Source organism: Loxodonta africana, chromosome 12 (assembly GCF_030014295.1).
Source record: "Loxodonta africana isolate mLoxAfr1 chromosome 12, mLoxAfr1.hap2, whole genome shotgun sequence".
Taxonomy (NCBI): domain Eukaryota; kingdom Metazoa; phylum Chordata; class Mammalia; order Proboscidea; family Elephantidae; genus Loxodonta; species Loxodonta africana.
In genome coordinates this window covers 81317397-81336866 of record NC_087353.1, presented here as the reverse complement: position 1 = coordinate 81336866, position 19470 = coordinate 81317397, and the positions used below count along the sequence as shown (strand labels likewise).

The 19470-nt window shown below is 42.8% G+C and overlaps 1 protein-coding gene across 13 annotated transcripts in view; it reads left to right on the top strand.

Annotated features, from left to right (window-relative positions):
- Window positions 1-19470, top strand: part of ARHGAP17 (Rho GTPase activating protein 17) — a 104234-nt gene that overhangs the window by 29770 nt on the left and 54994 nt on the right. For 9 of the 13 annotated variants that reach the window (XR_010323656.1, XM_064295726.1, XM_064295718.1 and 6 more), the window contains 2 exons: window positions 11543-11582; window positions 15189-15293. Coding sequence is in view for 10 of the 13 variants with exons in the window: in XM_064295726.1 (XP_064151796.1) it covers window positions 11543-11582; window positions 15189-15293 (145 nt within the window). In the remaining 3 variants the exon portion in view is untranslated. Of the gene's footprint in view, window positions 1-11542; window positions 11583-14801; window positions 14866-15185; window positions 15294-19470 lie in introns of those variants that run through there. The other 4 variants (XM_064295724.1, XM_064295725.1, XM_064295721.1 and 1 more) reach the window with 3 other exon arrangements.

Below are 19470 nucleotides of genomic sequence, written 5' to 3'. Positions count from 1 at the left end.
TAAGATAAGCTTAACTGGTAAGCTTAACTGGGACCTAGTGATCATTTACAACCTGCTTTCTATGAGAATGTGCTTCTCAAAGTCCAGATCTGCTGACTTAGGAAGAAACGCTTGCAAGAGGCCTGCACAACCTGTCCTCAGATGCGAGTGCCTCACGCCGGCAGCCTCACACTGAGTCAGAGGCGAGGTGTGGGAGACCAGCGCTTGGCTCCGTGTGGCCTTGCCTTTGGCGCTTTCGCTTTAGATTTTCTGGTGGCTCTTCAGCTCCTCCTGGCCTCTCGCGTGGCCAGGGCAGTAAACTGGATCACTACCACCAGTAAGTCTTAGCTCCACATGCGCTGTCTGGCTGTCTGTGTTGTGGGGTTTTGTAAAATACTACCCATGTATTTTTTGCCTTTTTAGGTAAATTTTGACATTTCAAAACTCAGATGCTTTCAGGTCCAAGCAGGTAACATAAATGAGTAAGCAGGCTGGGGAGTGAGGGACTTGAAAAGTCCCTGTAGATGTGACCAAGGGGAGTCACAGCGTGAGGTAGCGAGGTTCCTTCCAACTTTGCCATAAGCCGGCCTCATTTATGGAGCTTTCGTCTTAGGCCACGTGGTTAGAACAGGGATAGCAAGTAGATTCCATTTCACGTGCCACAAGGAGGACAAAAGCCAACTGACCAAACAGAAAGCCTTGTAGATAAATTTACAGTGTAAGAAAATGATAAAGCTAACTCAGTTTGTTTTAAAATATAACAGTTCACTTTAGTCATTGATTGGAATTCAAATAATACTATGGAGATTAAGTTAAGATTGACAAGGGTTTTGTTTAAAGTGAAAAATAAATGTTATCTATATTAGGGAAGCTGTTGTGGGCATAATTCTGTCATTTGGAGAAATAATTCAGAGTATAGAACTCTTAGATGTATTTTCCCATTTGTTGCTGTTAGGTGCCGTCGAGTCAGTCCTGACTCGTAGCAACCCTGTGTACAACGGAACTGTTACCGATACTGTTACGAAAATGTTTTCTATTTATTATTTTTCCCTGATAAAGATCCTTTTTCTTTTTAGTATTATGCGTTATGCATGAACCTTTTTTTCCTTTTCTAATACTGTCCCTCTGGAGTTGTATAAGCCCTCTTTTAAGACTTTCTAAACTATTTTTTGGAATGTGTAACAAATTGTTTCATTTATAAAGTATCAGAGGGTACTTTATTTTTAAAATCCAATTAAGTAGATTTCAGATTCCTTCCCAGAAATTTAAGACAGCTAATCTAATGAGATAAAACAGTAAAAACTTGCTCAGTAGTCCTGCAGTTCAATGTGAAATCAAGTTGTTGTGTCCCAACTCAACGCAAAGGCTCACATGGATTTTGCAAACACTCGTTTAACAGGAGATGACAGTATTGCACAAAATCTGATTGCCGGCATAGTGAAATACACTCTAGGTCTGGTCACTGCAATTACACTGTGAATACAGATTATGTTGCGTGCAGTAACTGTTGTTGTTGTTACCCTGTGTAGACTGTTCAGATTCCTCAGTAGACTACTCATAGTTTATTTTACTCTCTCAAAGATGCATTTAGGTATTTTCAGGTAACTGGAATTTAAAACCGGTTTACTAAAAACTTTGTCCATTCCCCATTTGTTTTTTATTTTAATTGGTATATCAAAGTGAATTTGTAAATTTAAAAAAAAAAACCAACAGAACTGTATAGCCTCTTGTATGAAGTTGTAAACCAAAAACACTAGCACCATGATCTTGAGGGCAATACAATGGGGAGCCGTTGATGTTTGTTGCTAGTTTTGGCAGTTAACAACAACAATTTGCAAGAAACAAAAAGCAAAACCCATTACCACTGAGTCGATTCCGATTCATGGCGACCCCATGTGTGCAGAGTAGAACTGTGCTCCATGGGGTTTTCAAGAGTGTGACTGACCTTTTGGAAGCAGGTTGCCAGGCCTTCCTTTCAAGGCACTTTTCGAACCTCCAACCTTTCAGTTAGTAGTCGAGCGCTTAACCGTTTGTACCATCCATGGACACACAGGCCACATATTTGCCATCCTTGGTTAGAGAGTGTCCTGGGTGGTAGAACATTGCAGTCCTGCTCTTAAGGCCCCGAAATGGCTGGAAGGATTGAGAAGGACCAATCAGCAAAGTCTTGGAAGGCCAGTGCATCTTTAATGCTGAAGCGCAAGTTAGGAAAGTATAGAAATCGCTCCTCAGAGTAAGAAGAATCTGTATTTTGGAATGATTAGAAAGGATTGGGTTTCATGGAAAAATGTACTTTACTATACAGAGATCAGCAAACTATGGCCTGTAGGCCAAATCTGGTGGCTTCAGGCTCAGAATACTTTTGAAATTTTTAAATGGTTGGGGAAAAAAATCAAAAGTAGAATAATATTTTGTGTTACGTGAAAATTATGTGAGTTTCAAATTTCTGTGTCCATAAATAGTTTTACTGGAATACACCCAGGCTGATTTGTTTAGATATTGTCTATGGTGCTTGTACACAGTGGCTCCTTTTTAGAGACAACAGCAGAGTAGAGTAAATTGCAGCAGAGATGGTGTGGCCTGCAAGCCTAAAATATTATTTGGCCCTTTCCAGAAAGTTTGCTAATCTCTGATCCAGAGGATTGTGTTTTTTTAGATCTTGTCCTGAAATACGTTTATAAATAGAAATCAGAGAAAGAAAATGATAGTTATAATTTTTCAAGGTTTTTTGGGAGGTGGTTGGGTAGAAGAGAGACATTTCTTATTTCTGTCACCAGCACTGGGCTGTGCCTCCACGTTTGGGCTATATTATCAGAGTCAGCCACCCCCACTCATTTTGGCAGCTGCTTCTTAACCATGAGACAGAATGTCTAGGAAGAGAAAATACACCTCCAGATCAGCCTTACATGCCAGTCCTGAAAGTGATTCTGAAAAGCCTGCTGAGGAGGTGGGCACCACAGACACCCGGTGAGAATCACTGGTGGGGATCTGCAAACTTTTTCTAAAGAGCCAGATTGTAAATACTTTAAGCTCTTTGGGTCATACCTTCTCATATTCAACTCTGACTTTGCAACGCGAAAGCAGCCGTAGAAAACACAAACAAACGAGCATGATTGTGTCTCAATAAAACTTTTTTTATGGTTTACAGTGATGAAAAAATCATGTTGATTGAGGGTAAGAGTTGCACAACTGATGAATGTAATTGATGTCAATAAATTGTACACCTGTAAAAAGTTGAGTTGACAAATGTTGTGTGATAGGTATATTTACAAAAAAAAAAAAAAAGAGCAGCTGCTGAGGTTGCTTATGTATAACCAAGCACCTCATAGGATTTGGTTTCTTGATTTGGAGGTTTACGGTCATGGTTTCATGGGACAGCCCAGTTAACTGACCTAGTGTTGTGTTTAGTGCTTCTGTTCTGCCTCGTAATTTGTTGCGTAGTGCCTAGAGTCTTAAAAGTTTGCAAGTGGCCATCCTAATTACAACAGTTGGTCTCTATTCCCTTGGAGCAACAGAGGAAGGAGAGTCAGGACTAGGAGGAGGAAATGGAATGTGTGGCTGATTGCCTCCATGAACAACTGCCTCCCTTGCTGTGAGACCAGAAGAACTAGATGGTGCCCAACTACCATTACTGAACATTTTGATCAGAGATTCTATAGGAGAATCCTGATCAAAAGGTGGAAAATGTAGAACAGAATTTCAAATTCCCGTGGATTTCAAACACAGAGGCTGGATGAACCCCTAAAACAATTGCCCTGAGATAAACTTTAAACCAGAAATATCCCCTGAAATCTTCTTTAGTCCAAGCAATAATTTAGCTTAATTAGTAAAGAATGTCTGCCTTGAGCATTAGACTCTTTTAAGAGCTATTTATATGGGATTAAATTGAACAGCAATTCAAAAGATTAGATAAGAAAGTTAGAGGCAGTGAGCTTATATAAATGGAGGAGGAACAACCCGGAAAAGGAGGGTGAGAATGGTTACACAATTTGAAGAATATAATCAGTATCACTGAATTGTACATGTAGAAATTGCTGACTTGGTGTATGTTCTGCTATGTATATTCTCAACAACAGTAACAACAACAAAACCCTGTGGATACTGAAATTTTACTTTCATATCATTCTCACCTTGAAAATACGATTCCTATTTTAATTTTTTTTTCAATCATTTAAAAATAAAAACTATTTTTAGCTCACTGGCCATACAAAAATAACCTGTGAGCAGATTTGGCTTGTGGGCCGTAGTTTGCTGGTGTATATAAACTAAGTGTCCAGGACCTGATGGTCAGGCTCTGGGTTTGAATCCCTTAATCCCACTTACAGCAGTGTGGCTCTGGACAGGTTAACTCTTAAAGCCTTACTTTCCTCTTCTGTAAAATGGGAGTAACAGTAGTTCCTATGTCACGGGGTTGATGTGAGAATTTAAGTGAGAGAACAGATGCAGAGTGGAGCCCAGGGCCTGGTGCATAGAAAGCACCCAGCCAGTGTTAGCGGCTGCTGCCCTTGGCTATTCTGAAGACTCTAGCTGGGCCCCAACAGCCTGAGGGAACCATTTATGATATGGAGGTTTGACAGACTGTTGACCTGTCTTCAATTCACAATTGAATTAAATTTAATATGAGGATGGAGGGTTAGGGCTGTGTTCCCTTGATTTTGTGCCATTAAGTTTAATTTGTTTGAATAAATTATAGTGTATTTACATAATGGTTTGCCAAGTAGCCATAAAAAAAGAATGAGGTAGAAGTGTACATCTGTGTCCTGACGTGGAAAGATATCTGTTAAACATGCGTGTATGTATGTGCAAATCATCAATTTAAATCAGGGTTTCTTGGTCTTGGCACTGTAGACACTTAAGGCTTGTGTTAGGTTGCATGGCAAAGGAAAATTATGACTGGAGATACAATTAAGGTTGCTAACCAACAGAAAAGAAGCCCTGATGTCGCAGTGGTTAAGCACCCAGCAGCTAACTGAAAGGTCGGCAATTCAAACCCACCAGCTGCTCTGCAGGAGAAAGATGTCGCATTCTGCTTCTGTAAAGATTACAGCCTTGGAAACCCTATGTAGCAGTTCTCCTTTGTCCTATAGAGTTGCTATGAATCAGAATCAACTCAATGGCAATGAGTTAATCAAGAGACCCAGTGCCAACCCAGTGCGGTCGAGTTGATTCCGACTCATAGCGACCCTATAGGACAGAGTAGAACTGCCTCATAGAGTTTCCAAGGAGCGCCTGGCGGATTCAAACTGCCAAACCTTTGGTTAGCAGCTGTAGCACTTAATCACTATGCCACCAGCGTTTCCTAATCAACAGAAAGGGAGGTTATTCTGGATTATCCAAGTGGCCCCAGTGTAATCACCACTACCCTCAAGTTGCCATTGAGTCTATTCCAACTCGTGGCGACCCCATGTCTGTCAGAGTAGAACTGTGCCCTATAGGGTTTTCAGTGGCTGATTCTCTGAAGTAGATCACCAGGTCTTTCTTCCAGGGTGCCTCTGGGTGGACTCAAACCTCCAACCTTTTGGTTAGCAGCCAAGAATCCTTAAAAACTTAAAGAGGGAGATCACAAAGAGCCAGTCAGAAGAAACTGTGACCATAGGAGAAAGGCCCAGAGAGATGCAGTGCTGCTGGCTTTGAAGATCCAGGAAGGGGGCCAAGGAATGTGGGAGCCTTCTAGAAGCTGGAAAAGGATCGGAGACACATTCTCCCCTAGAGCCTCTAGAAAGGAATGCAGCCCTGCTGACATCTTGATTTTAGCCCAGTGAGACCTGCTTGGACTTTTGACCTCCAGAATGCCAAAATGATACATTTGTATCATTTAAGCCACTGAGTTTGTGGCATTTTGTTATAGCAGCAATAGGAAACTAATACAGAAAATTCTTTATTTTGGGAGATGAGGTGCTGTCCTGTGCATTTAGGATCTTTAGCAGAATCCCCCATCCCTACCCATCATGTGCTGGTAGCAGCCCCCTATTGTGACAACCAAAAATATCTGCAGACATTGCCAGATGTCTTCTGGGGGCAAAATCAGCTCCAGTCAAGAACCACTGGTTTACATTTAGAGAAAAATTGGTAACAGTGGTTACCTCTGGTTAGAGGGATGGCTTTCATTCCCTTTTTAATATAAAAATTTTAAAGCTATGGCAATATGAATGAGTTTACTTTTTTGTGTTTTTCAATATTTTTTTTAAAAGATTAACTTTGAAACGCCATATCACATTTTGTATTTGATCATTGTGGATTTTACTGTGACAGATAATTCTACATATATATAGCTGCTTTTCTATATAGTGTTATTGAATGTACCTTTCCTTGCTACCTTTTTTGAAATCTAGAAAGTTCTGTTTTCAAATTTTTTTTCCTATCTTTGTGATGGAAACCCTGGTGGCGTAGTGGTTAAGAGCTACAGCTGCTAACCAAAAGGTCAGCAGTTCAAATCTACCAGGCGCTCCTTGGAAACTCTGTGGGGCAGTTCTGCTCTGCCTATAGGGTCACTATGAGTCGGAATTGACTCAACGGCAGTGGGTTTGGGTTTTTTGGTTTTTTCTTTTGGTATCTTTGTGATAGTCATTAATTTGTCATTCATTTATTCATTCAGCGTATATTTATTAAGCACCTACTGCGGCAAGCAGGTACTGAGCTTGGCGTGGGAAAAAAGTGATGACCAAGGTAGAAATGTTCCCTGCACCTGAGGAACTTGTTGGCCAGAAGGACATATAGTTGATGCTTCATGCTCCAAAGAGCACAGCGTCCACTGACAGTGTGACTTGCGCATTTACTTCCATGGCTCTGAAGCCCGTGGGTGCCGTGATACTTGTTTTATAAAGAATGTATATGCCTGGAATTGCAGTAGCCAGCATCCTGGGAAACAGAATGGTGCTTCACAATAGTGACATCTGACATTTGAGGGTAGGGATGACAGTAACTCCTCCAGAAATCAGTCCATAAGTAGAGATGGAAATTGTCAAGTGAATTGGAAGTTTTACTTGAACACTGTCTACTAGTTTAAGCATTTGCTATCTGTGGTTAAAGAGCCCCTTCAGGTTGGGAACATTTCTGTTTTTCCTTCGCCTGTTAAGTGGGCTGAGTGGAACATCCTATTAGCCACGACTGAAATGCTGGACGTTCACACAAGTAGTTTGGGGAAAAGGTGACCTTATTAAGGCATGCACAGCACTGCTGCTTTTAGGCTTTGGGAATCACTAGGAGAAAGTCTTGTGTTTTACCAAAAAGTGATAAGTAAAATCAAAATCCTGCCTCCTGTGAGTGACTAGTGAAATCGCAGAGTGGCTTGCATAGGAAAAAACAACCCCCAGGGTAACATGGCGAGTGGGCAGCTCCTTCCTGCTTTGTATTGTTTTCCAGTTACAGACAGGAAACATTCAAGTGTGTTTTCAAGCACAAAATGCTGGACACAGAGAAGGCTCTGACAAAGCAGAAAAAAACTTACGTGTAAAAAGTGGAGGTCTGGGCAGCAAAATGTCTGATGTGAAACGATCCAGTTTAGCAAGTATTATTTTATTAAGAGATCACTTTGTCCAGTGTTTTGTTTTTGTTTTTGTCTTTAGATGCCTTGATAAATTCAATCTGTAGGCCCCCCCTTTGCTTTATTAATTAAAAAAAACTGATCCAAGATAACACATCTCAGTAAAAACAAGCAACTTTCTATGGCTGATATAAATGCCAGTTGCTTTGTTGAATGGGCACCTTGACAGGTATGCTGAATGATTGCTGGACTTTCGTTAGGTAAGAATGCCACTCCTCCGGTAAAGATGAACACTCTGAAACAGTTCATCATAGAAAGGGCTGACGCTTGGACCAGTCACAGTGGTGAGAGAGAATAGGCCGTTTGGACCACCTTGGGGAGAAGACTCCAGTGGTTCCCGAAAATGAAGGTGGAGATAGCACAGACCAGTGTGGGAATCACTGAATGAAGGAGCTGCCCAATTTGTATATTTCATAGCCATGATTTGCCACTTGGAAGTCATCTTTCCTGATTACAGTTTTGTTTTTATTTTTTTTAAATAAGATCAGTGAACCCTAAAATCTGGTAAATCCCCCCCCCAAAAAAAAAACGGTTCCATCAAGTTGATTCTAACTCATAGCAACCCTGTAGGACAGAGTAGAACTTGCCCCATGGGGTTTCCAAGGAGCGCCTGGTGGATTCGAAGAAGATCCAAAAACCAAACACATTGCTGTCGAGTTGATTCCGACTCATTGTGACCCTATAGGACAGGGTTTCCAAGGCTGTAAATCTTTATGGAAGCAGACTGCCACATGATTCTCCTGCAGAGCAGGTGGTAGGTTAGAGCCACCAACCTTTTGGCTAGGCTGAGCACTTAACCAATGCACCACCAGAGTTCCTGGTAAAGAAGATAGGTTTTCTAAAATTAGTTTTATCAGCATAATATACAGAGTATCCTTAAAGGTAGGAAACATAGGATAAACTTATTTTTTAAACAGTTTGTTAGCTACGTTTTCATATATGTTCAGTATATTATTCAGCCTCCAGATACCTTTTTAGGTGAAGTACTTCTAAATTTAAATCATACGGTCCTGTTGTTAATTTGAAGAAAAAAAAAAAGAACAATAAATAAATGTATTTTCCTGGTATTTTGGATGCTCTGAGATAGGTGGTACTTCTGTACAGATTGGCAGTTGGACTGATTGCTTTAAATTTAGAGGTACTTCACCTGAAACTATAGCAAGCATGTTACTTAAATATGTAACTAGCATACTATTTTAAAGAATTTGAAAATATGTATACATGTAGTTTAAAAGGTCAAAGAATAGTAAAACACTTATTACAAAATGCAGGGGTTTTCTGGCCACTCTTCACAAGATTCTTCCACCCCAGAGGCAGCTACCTTTAAATTTTAGCTATTTATTCTAACATTTACTCAGATCCATACTTATAAATAATATGGGCAAACTGCTCTCCTTTGGGTTATCAATTATCTTTTGACTTCCTATAATGATAGGCCAGGGTTTAGGATTTTAATAACCTTCTCCTCTGCTTCTGCTCCCCCATTTTCCCAATACAGTTATTTAGAATTTTTGGTTATATTATTTTTTGATACTTGAATTATTCCGACTAGTTATTTGCAGCTGAGAACAGCAGTATACTGTGTTTAACTTTCTGACAGACTTTTTGTTTTTCCTAAAGTTAATATTTGCTTTACTTTTCATTTGCTTTATTTTCTTTGTGGCTGTTCCAGAGCTGTGCTGGTAAATTTTTAACAGTCAGCTCTCCAAAAAAGGATGGCTGGATAGATGGTTGGATGGTTGGCTGGATGGATGGGTGGGTGGGTGGGTGGGTGGATGGATGGATGCATGCCCTGGTTGTATTGTTTGTGTTTATATTGTATTTAATTTTTTATTTCAAGTTACCAGGGTGCACACAATGCAAGTATGCACACAATTTTCTTTTCAGAAGAGGACATATTTATTCCGATTCTCAGATTGTTTCAATCTCTTCTTTTGAAGTTCTGAGTATTTTAATAGGTCCTGGGACTTTTCTCTGTGTACCTATCCTTAGAGATGGAAGCCTGCATTTGTAGAGATTTCAGCATTAAGGTGAGTTCTGTCAGAGGTTGCACAGGGCCCTGGGCCCTGTCCACATACTTTGGTCCTGAATAGAGAAGAAAAGAGAAAGTTACACAACCCGGTGATGGTATTTGTTAGAGGAGGGGCGTGGCTATTGGTGAGAGGCATGGAAGGCGCTAATGGCGAGGCTATGGCAGGCTCATGACAGGAAGGGCCCTACTGGGCTGACTGTAGGGTTTCTTTTTGAGGCCAGTTGCTTGATCTCACAGTCAGCTGGGGCCCTGCTCTATTCTCCTAACTGGCGTGACTACCCATGTTTGGCACTTCAGCAATGCCCGGCACCACGCGTGCCAGGCAAGGGCTGGGATGGCATATTTTGGCCTGGTGCTCACGGAACTTATTCATAAGGCTGACAGTGGCCTCCTCTGGGAGCAGGAGCCTTGGCCTCATCTTCTCTATACCTGGGAGGTATAGAGCCAGGTCAGAGTTCTGACTTCCTATAGAAACCAGTGAGTTTGCGACTCCTGGAGGCACCTCTGACTTAATTGGGGGCACTCGTGTGATGACTGGCATTTGGAATCTTCTGAGGCAGTGCCCTCTCTTAACATGCCATCACCCTGAATGTATGCTGGAGGTGTGCCCCACAGTACTCCTTGTCCTTGCCCACAGCTGGCACTGCTCTGAGCAGCGTTCTGAGGTCATTCTGGGGGGTCCCATCTACTTTCCGGCCAAACTGGCTTTTCCTTCTCTTGCATTGGATCCTTGGCAAGATCAAGGTGCCCTCTATCTTGTGAAAAGGCTTCACAGTCTCCAATTTACTGATGCTACCTCCTCTTCTTTGTTCAGGGATGAAACGGACTATTTTCTTGTTTCTTTAATAATTTCTTTGTTTCAGTGGGTTTTTGGTAGGGAGGTTAAATAACTCAACTCAAATCAGTGTTTGAACCAGAGGGCCAAGATGGCACCTTGATTGTAGTAATTCTGGGTACTGTGTATGGCAGCGATAGAACCCTGTTGAACTGCAGACAAAAGTCTTCTTAAAAAGTTATTGATCAGTATCTGGCAAGTGAGATGAAAGCAGTTTAGAACACTCTTCTGCTGATTGTTGGCAGCCATGGTAGTTTTCTGGGAAGGCCCGAGAGGTTGTTAATGGTAGTTTTAAAGCATAGAAAGGGGGAAGCTGTGAAAGTACTTTTTCTTTTTAAAGTGAAGGTGGGAAGACGTTTGAAGGAGGGAATAAAACCAGTTGCCGTTGAGTCGATTCTGACTCATGGCAACTGACTGTGTGTGAGTGGAGCTGCTTCCATAGAGTTTTCAGTGGCTGATTTTTTGGAGGTAGGTCGCCAGGCCTTTCTTCCAAGTTGCTTCTGGGTAGACATGAACCTCCAACCTTTCAGTTAGCAGCCAAGCTTGTTAACCATATGCACTACTCAGGGACTCTGAAGGAGAGAATATTCAGTTATTATTATTATTATTGTGTGTGATGGTCCAGACTTGTATTATTGCATAATGTTTCTGAATTTGTCACAAACTTGCTTCAGTAAGGCTGTAAGCCTCGGAAACGAGAATTTTAAGAACTGACGTGTAAGCCTCTCTAGAACAGCGTTTTCTCAGAGTGTGGTCTTTGTACCTCCTACAGTGGGATTCTGAGTGGGGTTGGACTTGTTAAAAATTCAGGATCTCCCTCCAGGCCTACTGAAGTAGAATTTCTTGGGATGAGGTCTGAAAATGCATTTTAAATCAGCTCCCACTCTCTTTCCTCCCATGATTCCGTGCATGCTCAAATTTGAGACTCACTGTTACAGATGACTTGTTCTTTGTTTTGGGTTGTTGTTCTGTGCAAGCTCCTCCCCCCCTTTGGTTTTGCTTACATTGTCCTCGATGTAAAAACTGATAAAATTTCCCTCCTTGTTGCCATTCATTTCTGCCTCTTTTTGTTTTAAACTCCAGGTAATTATTATTTCATGAGTTGCTTTTCATTTCTAGATTTCAAACTGTGAACTTTTAATTTTTCCCACAGAGCTGAGAAAACAGAAGTCCTCAATGAAGATCTGTTACAGGTAACAAAATATAATCTTTTAAAAATTTTTCTGTTTAAAGACATTGAGGGCGGGGTTGGGGGGAACCCATAGATGAGAATTGAAGCTTGTGTTTTTGCCTAAAACAATAAAATTGACGAGCATGGTTTTGAGCAGGAAAGAAAAGCAATTGAGTTGCAGGGGGATTTTAAAAAAAGGGATCTGAAACTTTGGTATCATGTTAAGAAATTCAAATAGGGCTATTCCAACGACTCTCAAGTGCCAGGTGTTGGGGCGGGGTGGGAGTGGGGCCTGGCCAGCCTGGCCGGTCCACTGGCATTGTGGCTTGGTCACGTGTCCTGGGTAGGCTGACGGACTCAAGACTGCTGCTGCGATGATGTCCTTGATGGGACAGAACCCTGCCAGTTGGAGCCCCGGGCCGCCCCACCAGCTCTAAGCTATAGCTTTAGCTTCTTATTCCCTCTGCTGTTCTTCTGCAAGGTGTGACTCTGGGCCCAGTTGAGTCCTGAGGGGCTTCTGGTCCCAGTGACCACAAGCAGATATGTCAGAACTACCCTGAGGCCTTGGGTGACCTCCAGTCATCAGCCCAGGCTTTTTTCCCTCCCTATAAGGACATTTCCTACCACAGGTCCCTGGCCGTTCTGCTTCCCAGCCTCTCCAGTCTGTGTTTCAACAGGTTTCCCTGACTTTGGGGCCACTGGGAATTTCTCTCAGAAGGCCTTGGACCCTTTATGCAAATCACTTCACCCCACCCCCACACTTACCAGACTACTTAGGGAAGGGCAAAATGTCTTCTGGCATAAAAGTTTCTGTTGAGTCCTCTGACCAGTCTACTTGCCTTCATTTGCATAAGCTGGAGCAGGTCTACTCAGGTGAGCCGCTGAAGAACAAAGATCTGCTCCCAGGTGACTTAGGTGACTTTCTGTCTCTTCCTGTGGAGAGAAGAACCTGGCATATCTTACCAGTTGCTCCCTGGCATATCTTACCAGTTGCTCCTTCTACCATACCATGCTAAGACAGCCTTCTAAGTTATGACAACCTTCTGCAGGTAGAATGTTTTAATAAAATCTTTTTTATTTGTTTTTTTGTCTTTTTTTTTTTTTTTTTTAAGGAATAGAAATTTTTTTTTAACAACACTTCTTGGTTTTTATCATGTATTTCAAATTCATTTTCAGACTTTCAAAAAATACTATTTGGTCTAATCCAGCTTTAACTGAACTAGGCTTTGTCACGCAAGTATTCTCCCTTTCACATCCCATATTAGTAATATGCATTATCTCATCGCATCCTTGAAACCCTAAGATGAGGACCAGGGGACCTTGTAGGCACTTTGAGAGCAGCAGAGTTCTCATGGGACTCAGGTGGCAACTGTCCGTTCTGATTTTTTGTCCAAATATCCACTGATATCTGAAGTCCCTTTCTGGAACTCCTCTTTTTATAATTTTTAAATTATGCCTTTAAGTTCTAATTTGTTTATTATTTAACATAAACCGGTTGCTGTTGATTCCGACTCATGGTAGCCCCAATGTGTGTCAGAGTAGAGCTGTGTTCCATAGGGTTTTGAATGGCTGATTTTTCAGAAGTAGCTCGCCAGGCCTTTCTTCCAAGGCACCTCTGGATGGACTTGAACCGCCACCCTTTTGGTTAGCAGCCAAGTACATTAACCATTTGCACCACCCAGGGGCTCTTATTGATTATTAGACAATAATAAATAATAAGATACATTACTGAATAATTTTATAATACAAATACTTCCTGTCTGCCATAATTGCTACAAATATTTTCTCTCTCTGATTTCTGTTATTTTTAACTATTAAGGAAGAGAATGGTGGTGAAAAGTGCAGATACTGGTTCGCAGCTGCCTGATTCAGATATCCAGCCCCTGACTAGCTCTGTGGCCTCAGGGATTTATTTCACCTGGGCCTCAGCTTCCAGTTCTCTAACATGAGGGCAATAACAATATCCAGCCCATGGAGTTGTTATGGGGGCTTAATGAGTTAAACGTGTAACACACTGGGAAGGGAGCCTGCACGTAGGAGGTGGTACATATTAGCGATTTGTTGTTGTTGTTATTACCCATGGTTACTTTGTTTCTGGTACGAAACTTCCCTTGATTTGCTCAGTGTTCTTCTAGCTCTTTCCTTAGACCTCTGTTAGAGCAGCTGCAAGGGGCTGCCTTTTATTTTGGTTGGGTGGAATTTTCCTCAAGAGGCTGTGACTCCCTGGAGGGCAGGAACCCCGATTTATTTAGAGTTGTTTTTGTAGAGCCTTGCACAGGTACTCAGTATGTTATTTGTCCCTTCAACAGGTGTTATGTGAACATTGTTTGTGTGCCAGACACTGTTCCAAACATCAAATAAATTAGTGAACAAAACAGACCAAGGCTCGTGTCCTTGTGGAGTTTACATTCTCATGGGTATTAGAATCAGAATAAAATTTAAAAAATCTTTTTTTTTTTTTCAGTTCTTGAGGCAAATGAAGAATGTATTAGTTTTCTAATGCTTTAAAATCCGGCCATTATAAGATTTGGGGACAGTGGATCGGCATCTGCCCCTAACTATGAACTTGGCTTCCCCTCTGAGTCCTGGTGGGACTTGGACTGAGGAGAAGCTGTTGGTGTGGTGAGGACCCTTGAGAGGGAGCATAAAACCATCTCCTTCGGTAAAGCATTGTTGGGTCAAAATGGATTCTGCTTTGAATTTGTTGATTTTTCTTTAAAATAGAAAGCATCCCCAAGGGCCTGCTCTCATTCTTAATGAGTCATCAGAATACACATTTTTGGCATTCCTTCCTGTAAAAAGCTGCTCTCTTTGCCATAAACAGCCCTGTCCCAGCATAATATTTTGGGAAACTAATTGTGATGTGTGGGTCCCTGAAGTTAGTGCCTCTTATTGGTCACTGTCCATTCTGCTTCAGAGATTAAAAAACAAATAAAAAAAAAAAACCAAACCCAAAAAGGAATAATTTTGAGAAGACTGATCTTGAGTTGAAATTGTGGAACATTTCTTTTGAGTCTTCTCTCTGATGTCCTTACGTGGAAGGCCCCATTGCCGCGTGCAGCAGAAAGCTTCTGAGTATCCCTCTGGTTTTTCCCGCTTGGCAATGGGTCTGAGGCAGGTCCATTCACTTGCAGTTCTGCACGTTTGACCTGAGGCCTTGCAGGTACCATAGCGTGTAAATTGACTGCCACCACTCAGTCTGAGAGCAAATTTTAGTTAAAACTGTCCCCTCTCCCTGCAGATAGATTCAACCTTGAAGAGATCTAAAAACCTCAGTGTAAAGGACATCAGTGGTTCTCAATCAGGTGTGATTTTGTCCTCCAGAGGATATTTGGCAATGTCTGGAGACCTTGGTTGTCACATATGGGGAAGGGGGTTGCTCCTGGCATCTAGTGGGTAGAAACCAGGGATGCTAAACATCCCACAATGCACAGGACAGCCCCCACAACTCAGAATTATCCAGCCCCAAAGTGTCCATAGTGAGAAACCCTGGTATAGGTGAATGGGAGCCATTTCTGTTTACACCCAAGAGCCAAACAAGCCTCTGGGATGCTTTTCCTACCACATGAGGGTGAGGCCGAGTTTGTCCCCAAGCCTTGCAAATGGTTCTTTGTCTCTCCCTTGTCAGATTGAGCGGCGCCTGGACACGGTGCGGTCAATGTGCCACCAGTCGCATAAGCGCCTGATGGGCTGCTTGCAGGGCCAGCATGGCACCGACGCCGAGAGGAGACATGTGAGTATCAGACGCTGTGCAGAGCCGCACACAGTCCTGCATCTCCGAAGCTCTTTTACCCCTTTGATCAGCCTGTTTTTTTCCAATCAGCGTCAGCAGATTTGTACCTCAAATTGTCATTAGGCTCCCGACACCTGCCTGACCTTAAGCATAAAGCATTCCTTTGTGCTTAAGATGTCTCTGGGCTCAAAGCCCTGCTCCCACTGAATTTTCTCCAGGTGCTTTTAAAGACTCCATAGGTCATTTGTCATTGATAAAAGAATGGACACGTCAGTTAGGAATCCTTTGATGGCCAAAGTTGGAAGCCTACCTTAAACCGACTTGGAAAGTGCAAGTAATTTGTTAGCTGGGTAACTGGAAAGTCCAGAGGTTGGGTGGACTTGAGGTAAGACTCAGTCTAACATTTCAGTGGTATAACCAGAAACCCAAGAGTTTTTTCCCTTCTCACCTCTCTGTCCTTTTCAGTGTCTGTTCTGTCCCAAAATGGGTACCCTTCATGGTTGTCAGTTGGCTACCAGCATCTTCCCAGGGCTGTGAGCTTCCCTGTGCATGTCCAGCAGAGTTAGAGAGTATCTCTTCCAGTAGTCTTCCTAATGGAATGAGAAAGCTTCTTCCATACCACTAGCAGATAGAAACCTCCTTCCATTGCACTGACCTGAACTGAGTCACATTCCTCATTTCTGAACATCCCCATTCCACCCTAGTTACTGTGGTAGGAGGTGAAGTTGGGTAAGGAAATGGGATGTGCTGATTGGTTTAAGCTAATCAGACCCACCCCTAGAACATGGGCTGTGGTCCCACCTCCAGCTCACAGGCTTTATGAGGCAAGGGGATATCGTTAAGAAAAACCAGGGTACTATTATAGAGAAGTTAGATAGGAAGTGTCTTGGTCGTCTAGTGCTGCCATAACAGAAATACCACAAATGGGAGGCTTTAACAAAGAGAAATTTATTCTCTCACAGTCTAGTAGGTTACAAGTCCAAATTCAGGGTGTCAGCTCCAGAGGAAGGCTTTCTCTCTCTATCAGCTCTGGAGGAAAATCCTTGTCATCAATCTTCCCGTGGTCAAGGAGCTTCTCAGGCGCAGGGACCCCGGGTCCAAAGGACACGCTGTGCTCCTGGTGCTGCTTTCCTGGTGATATGAGGTCCCCAACTCTGCTTGCTTCCCTTTCCTTTTTATCTCTTGAGAGATAAAAGGTGGTGCAGATCACACCCCAGGGAAACTCCCTTTACATTGGATCAGGGATGTGACCCGGGTAAGGGTGGTATTATAATCCCACCCTAATACTTTTAACATAAAATTCCAGTCACAAAATGGAGGACAACCACACAGTGCTGGAAATCATGGCCCAGCCAAGTTGATACACACATTTTTGGGGGGACATAATTCAATCCGTGACAAAGAGAATGGACTGTAGATAGCCAGACCACTGAATGTCTACTCCAGGGTACAGTCACCCAGAGAGTTCAGGTTTCTGTATACCCAAAGTAGAGCCCAGTAGCTCTCATTCATTAGGCAGTTCTGTGCTTGGTTTTATAGGTTCCTGGCTCATGAGCATACACCGAGTCTTAAAACCCACATAACGTTAAAGTGATCGTTTTAGCAGCACACAGGGGAGCTACGATGTGCTTGCTATACTGTCACCAGATGTGTCGACAGGAAGAACTGGTGCTACAGATGATCTGTGTCTTCCTCCTTTTGTATTTTCTGCAGACATTTATGGGGCATCTTGTAAACAGGGTTATTCCTCTCTTGCACGATAGTTAGAATTCTGCAGTTGTGTCTTTCAGAGGAATGGAGGTTTGCGTACACCTACGATTCCAGGAATGCCTGCTGCAGGGTCCCATCCCTCAGAATCAGACCCCATCTGCCGGCTCTGCCCTCCCTGTGCCTTCTCATTCTCTTGCCCCACTTCTGCTCTGCCTACCCTTTTACTGTTGTTCCCTAAGTTTCTGTCCTTCTCCTTATTCTCGTCATCACGTTCCCTGGGCTGCCTTCTCTGTTCTCATGACTTCTATCTGGTGTGTTTCTACCAGGGACTTCTAAACCATTTTCAACCAAGCATACAACTTCCTCCCCTAGATGTCTATTTTAGCATGCATAACCAGTTCTTCCTTCTGTGTTCTCTCTTGAATTTCATCTACCCTATTATGCAAGCTAGAAACTGGGGGGTTATCTTCTATTCACTTTTGTTTTATCCTCCACCCTCCCACAGCTGCTTGATCAGCAAGTTCCGCAATTCGGTCCATGCGTTTGGCTTGAATTCCTCACCTCCACTCCATCTCCTCTACCTCGATTAATGCAAGACCCGATTACTTCTCACCTGGACTGTTGTCATCACCTCCTGACCTATATTTCCTGCCTCTGATTTCCCTCGTTTCCAGTTTGTCTTCAACCTGGTCACTAGAGTTGGTTTCCTGAAGTACAAATCAATTCTGTCATGCTTCTGCCTAGGAAAAAAAAATCTTAGTGGTTCTCAACAGGGACCAGAATTATACCCCTGGGGATATTTGGGAGTGTAGAGGGACATTTTTGGTTACCATTATGAATAGGGACTACTACTAGCATTTGGAGAGTGGGGACCAAGACACTAAATGTTCTGCAGTCCCTGGCAGGATAGTTCTACCCAAGGAACTGCCCCAAAATGCCAGTAGTGCCTCTTTTGAGGAGTAGTGGCTGACCCCCCTTGCCTGGGATAATGGCCAGACTCTTTGGCATGACTTAAACCCTTTATACACTGATCCCGTTTTCCTTATCAGCCTCATTGTCTCCAGCTTCCTCCCATTCACACTGCACTCCAGCCACGTGGTACCCAACCAAAACCAAACCAAACCCACTGCTCTCAAGGCGATTCCGACTGGTGGCAACCCCATGTATTACAGAGTAGAAGTGCTCCATAGTGTTTTCTTCGCAGTAATCTTTATGGAAGCAGATCACCAGGCCTTTCTTTCATGTCACTGCAGGTGGGCGCGAACTACCAACCTTTAGGTTAGTAGTTGAGTGCAAACCATTTGCGCCACCCAGAAACCTTACATAGTACCCACTGGTCCCCGAATATGTATTACTGTCCTTCGCGCAGTTATGTTTTGATGTCCCTTTTGTCTGCAGTGCTTTGAGTCACAGCCCAAGTGTCACATACATTAATTAGAAACAAACAAACAAATATTTATTAAACACCTAGTATGTACAAGTGCTGGAGATTTAAGGTGGATAAGTTGTAGCCTCCCCCTCAAATGTGCTCACAGCCTGGTGGGTGAGATACACACAAATGGGTAATTATAAACAGCATGATGAGCAGAATATTATCTGGGTTATGGAAGGACCAAGAATGGGTGGCAAAGGGGGGGGTAGTCAGGTGAGGCTTCTTGGAAGAGGCAGTGCCTGACCTGAAAAGGAAGAAATTAATGGCAGGCGATTGGCATATTCCAAGCAGAAGGGCAGAAAAGGCAAAGGTGCCTGGTCCTCATTTCTAGAACCTAAAGCCTTAGCCTTCTTTTTCCAACCTCAAACAAAAGAACCAGAGACTGAGGGTTCTGAGAATGTCTACGCTTTGCACATAAGAAGAGGAGCCACCATGGAAATGATAGGAGAAGAATCAAGTGTTTCCACAAGAGTCCCTATTGTGTGGAGGAAACCATAGTAGTCTCTAGAAAACATAGGAGGAGCATCCCAGAATTCCTGCTGGAGGGCCCCACGTGTGTGAAGAGACAATCAGAATCAGAGGGGATAGGATGGGGCAGGTGGCCTTCCCAGTTCAAGCCGGTGACATGCCAGAGCTAATATTACAGCTCATGGTAGATCTGGAATTACTTCTTTTTATGCAGTTGGCTATTGTGTGCATTTTGCAAATTAAGACTTTGTAGCTTTTTGAACTGATCCCCGATGACTGAAAAGCTGTTCACCCCAGAAAGGCCGAAGACCTCTCTGGAGGAGTTTGATGTTGGTGAACAAAATCTTCATTAACGAGCTCCTGTGTCAAGTGGGCTTTCTTATTTATTTACATCAGGAGGCAGGATTGTTGTGTGTTGGGGGCCAGGACATGGAAATCACAGGCTGATTACAACTGGGAGCTTGAATATTTGCCAAAATAGACTTCTCTCTTTGTGGTTATTTTTCCGTAGTGCTGGAATCTTAAGAGTTGGTTTTGCTTTAATATCTCATACTTAAATTCCTTTAG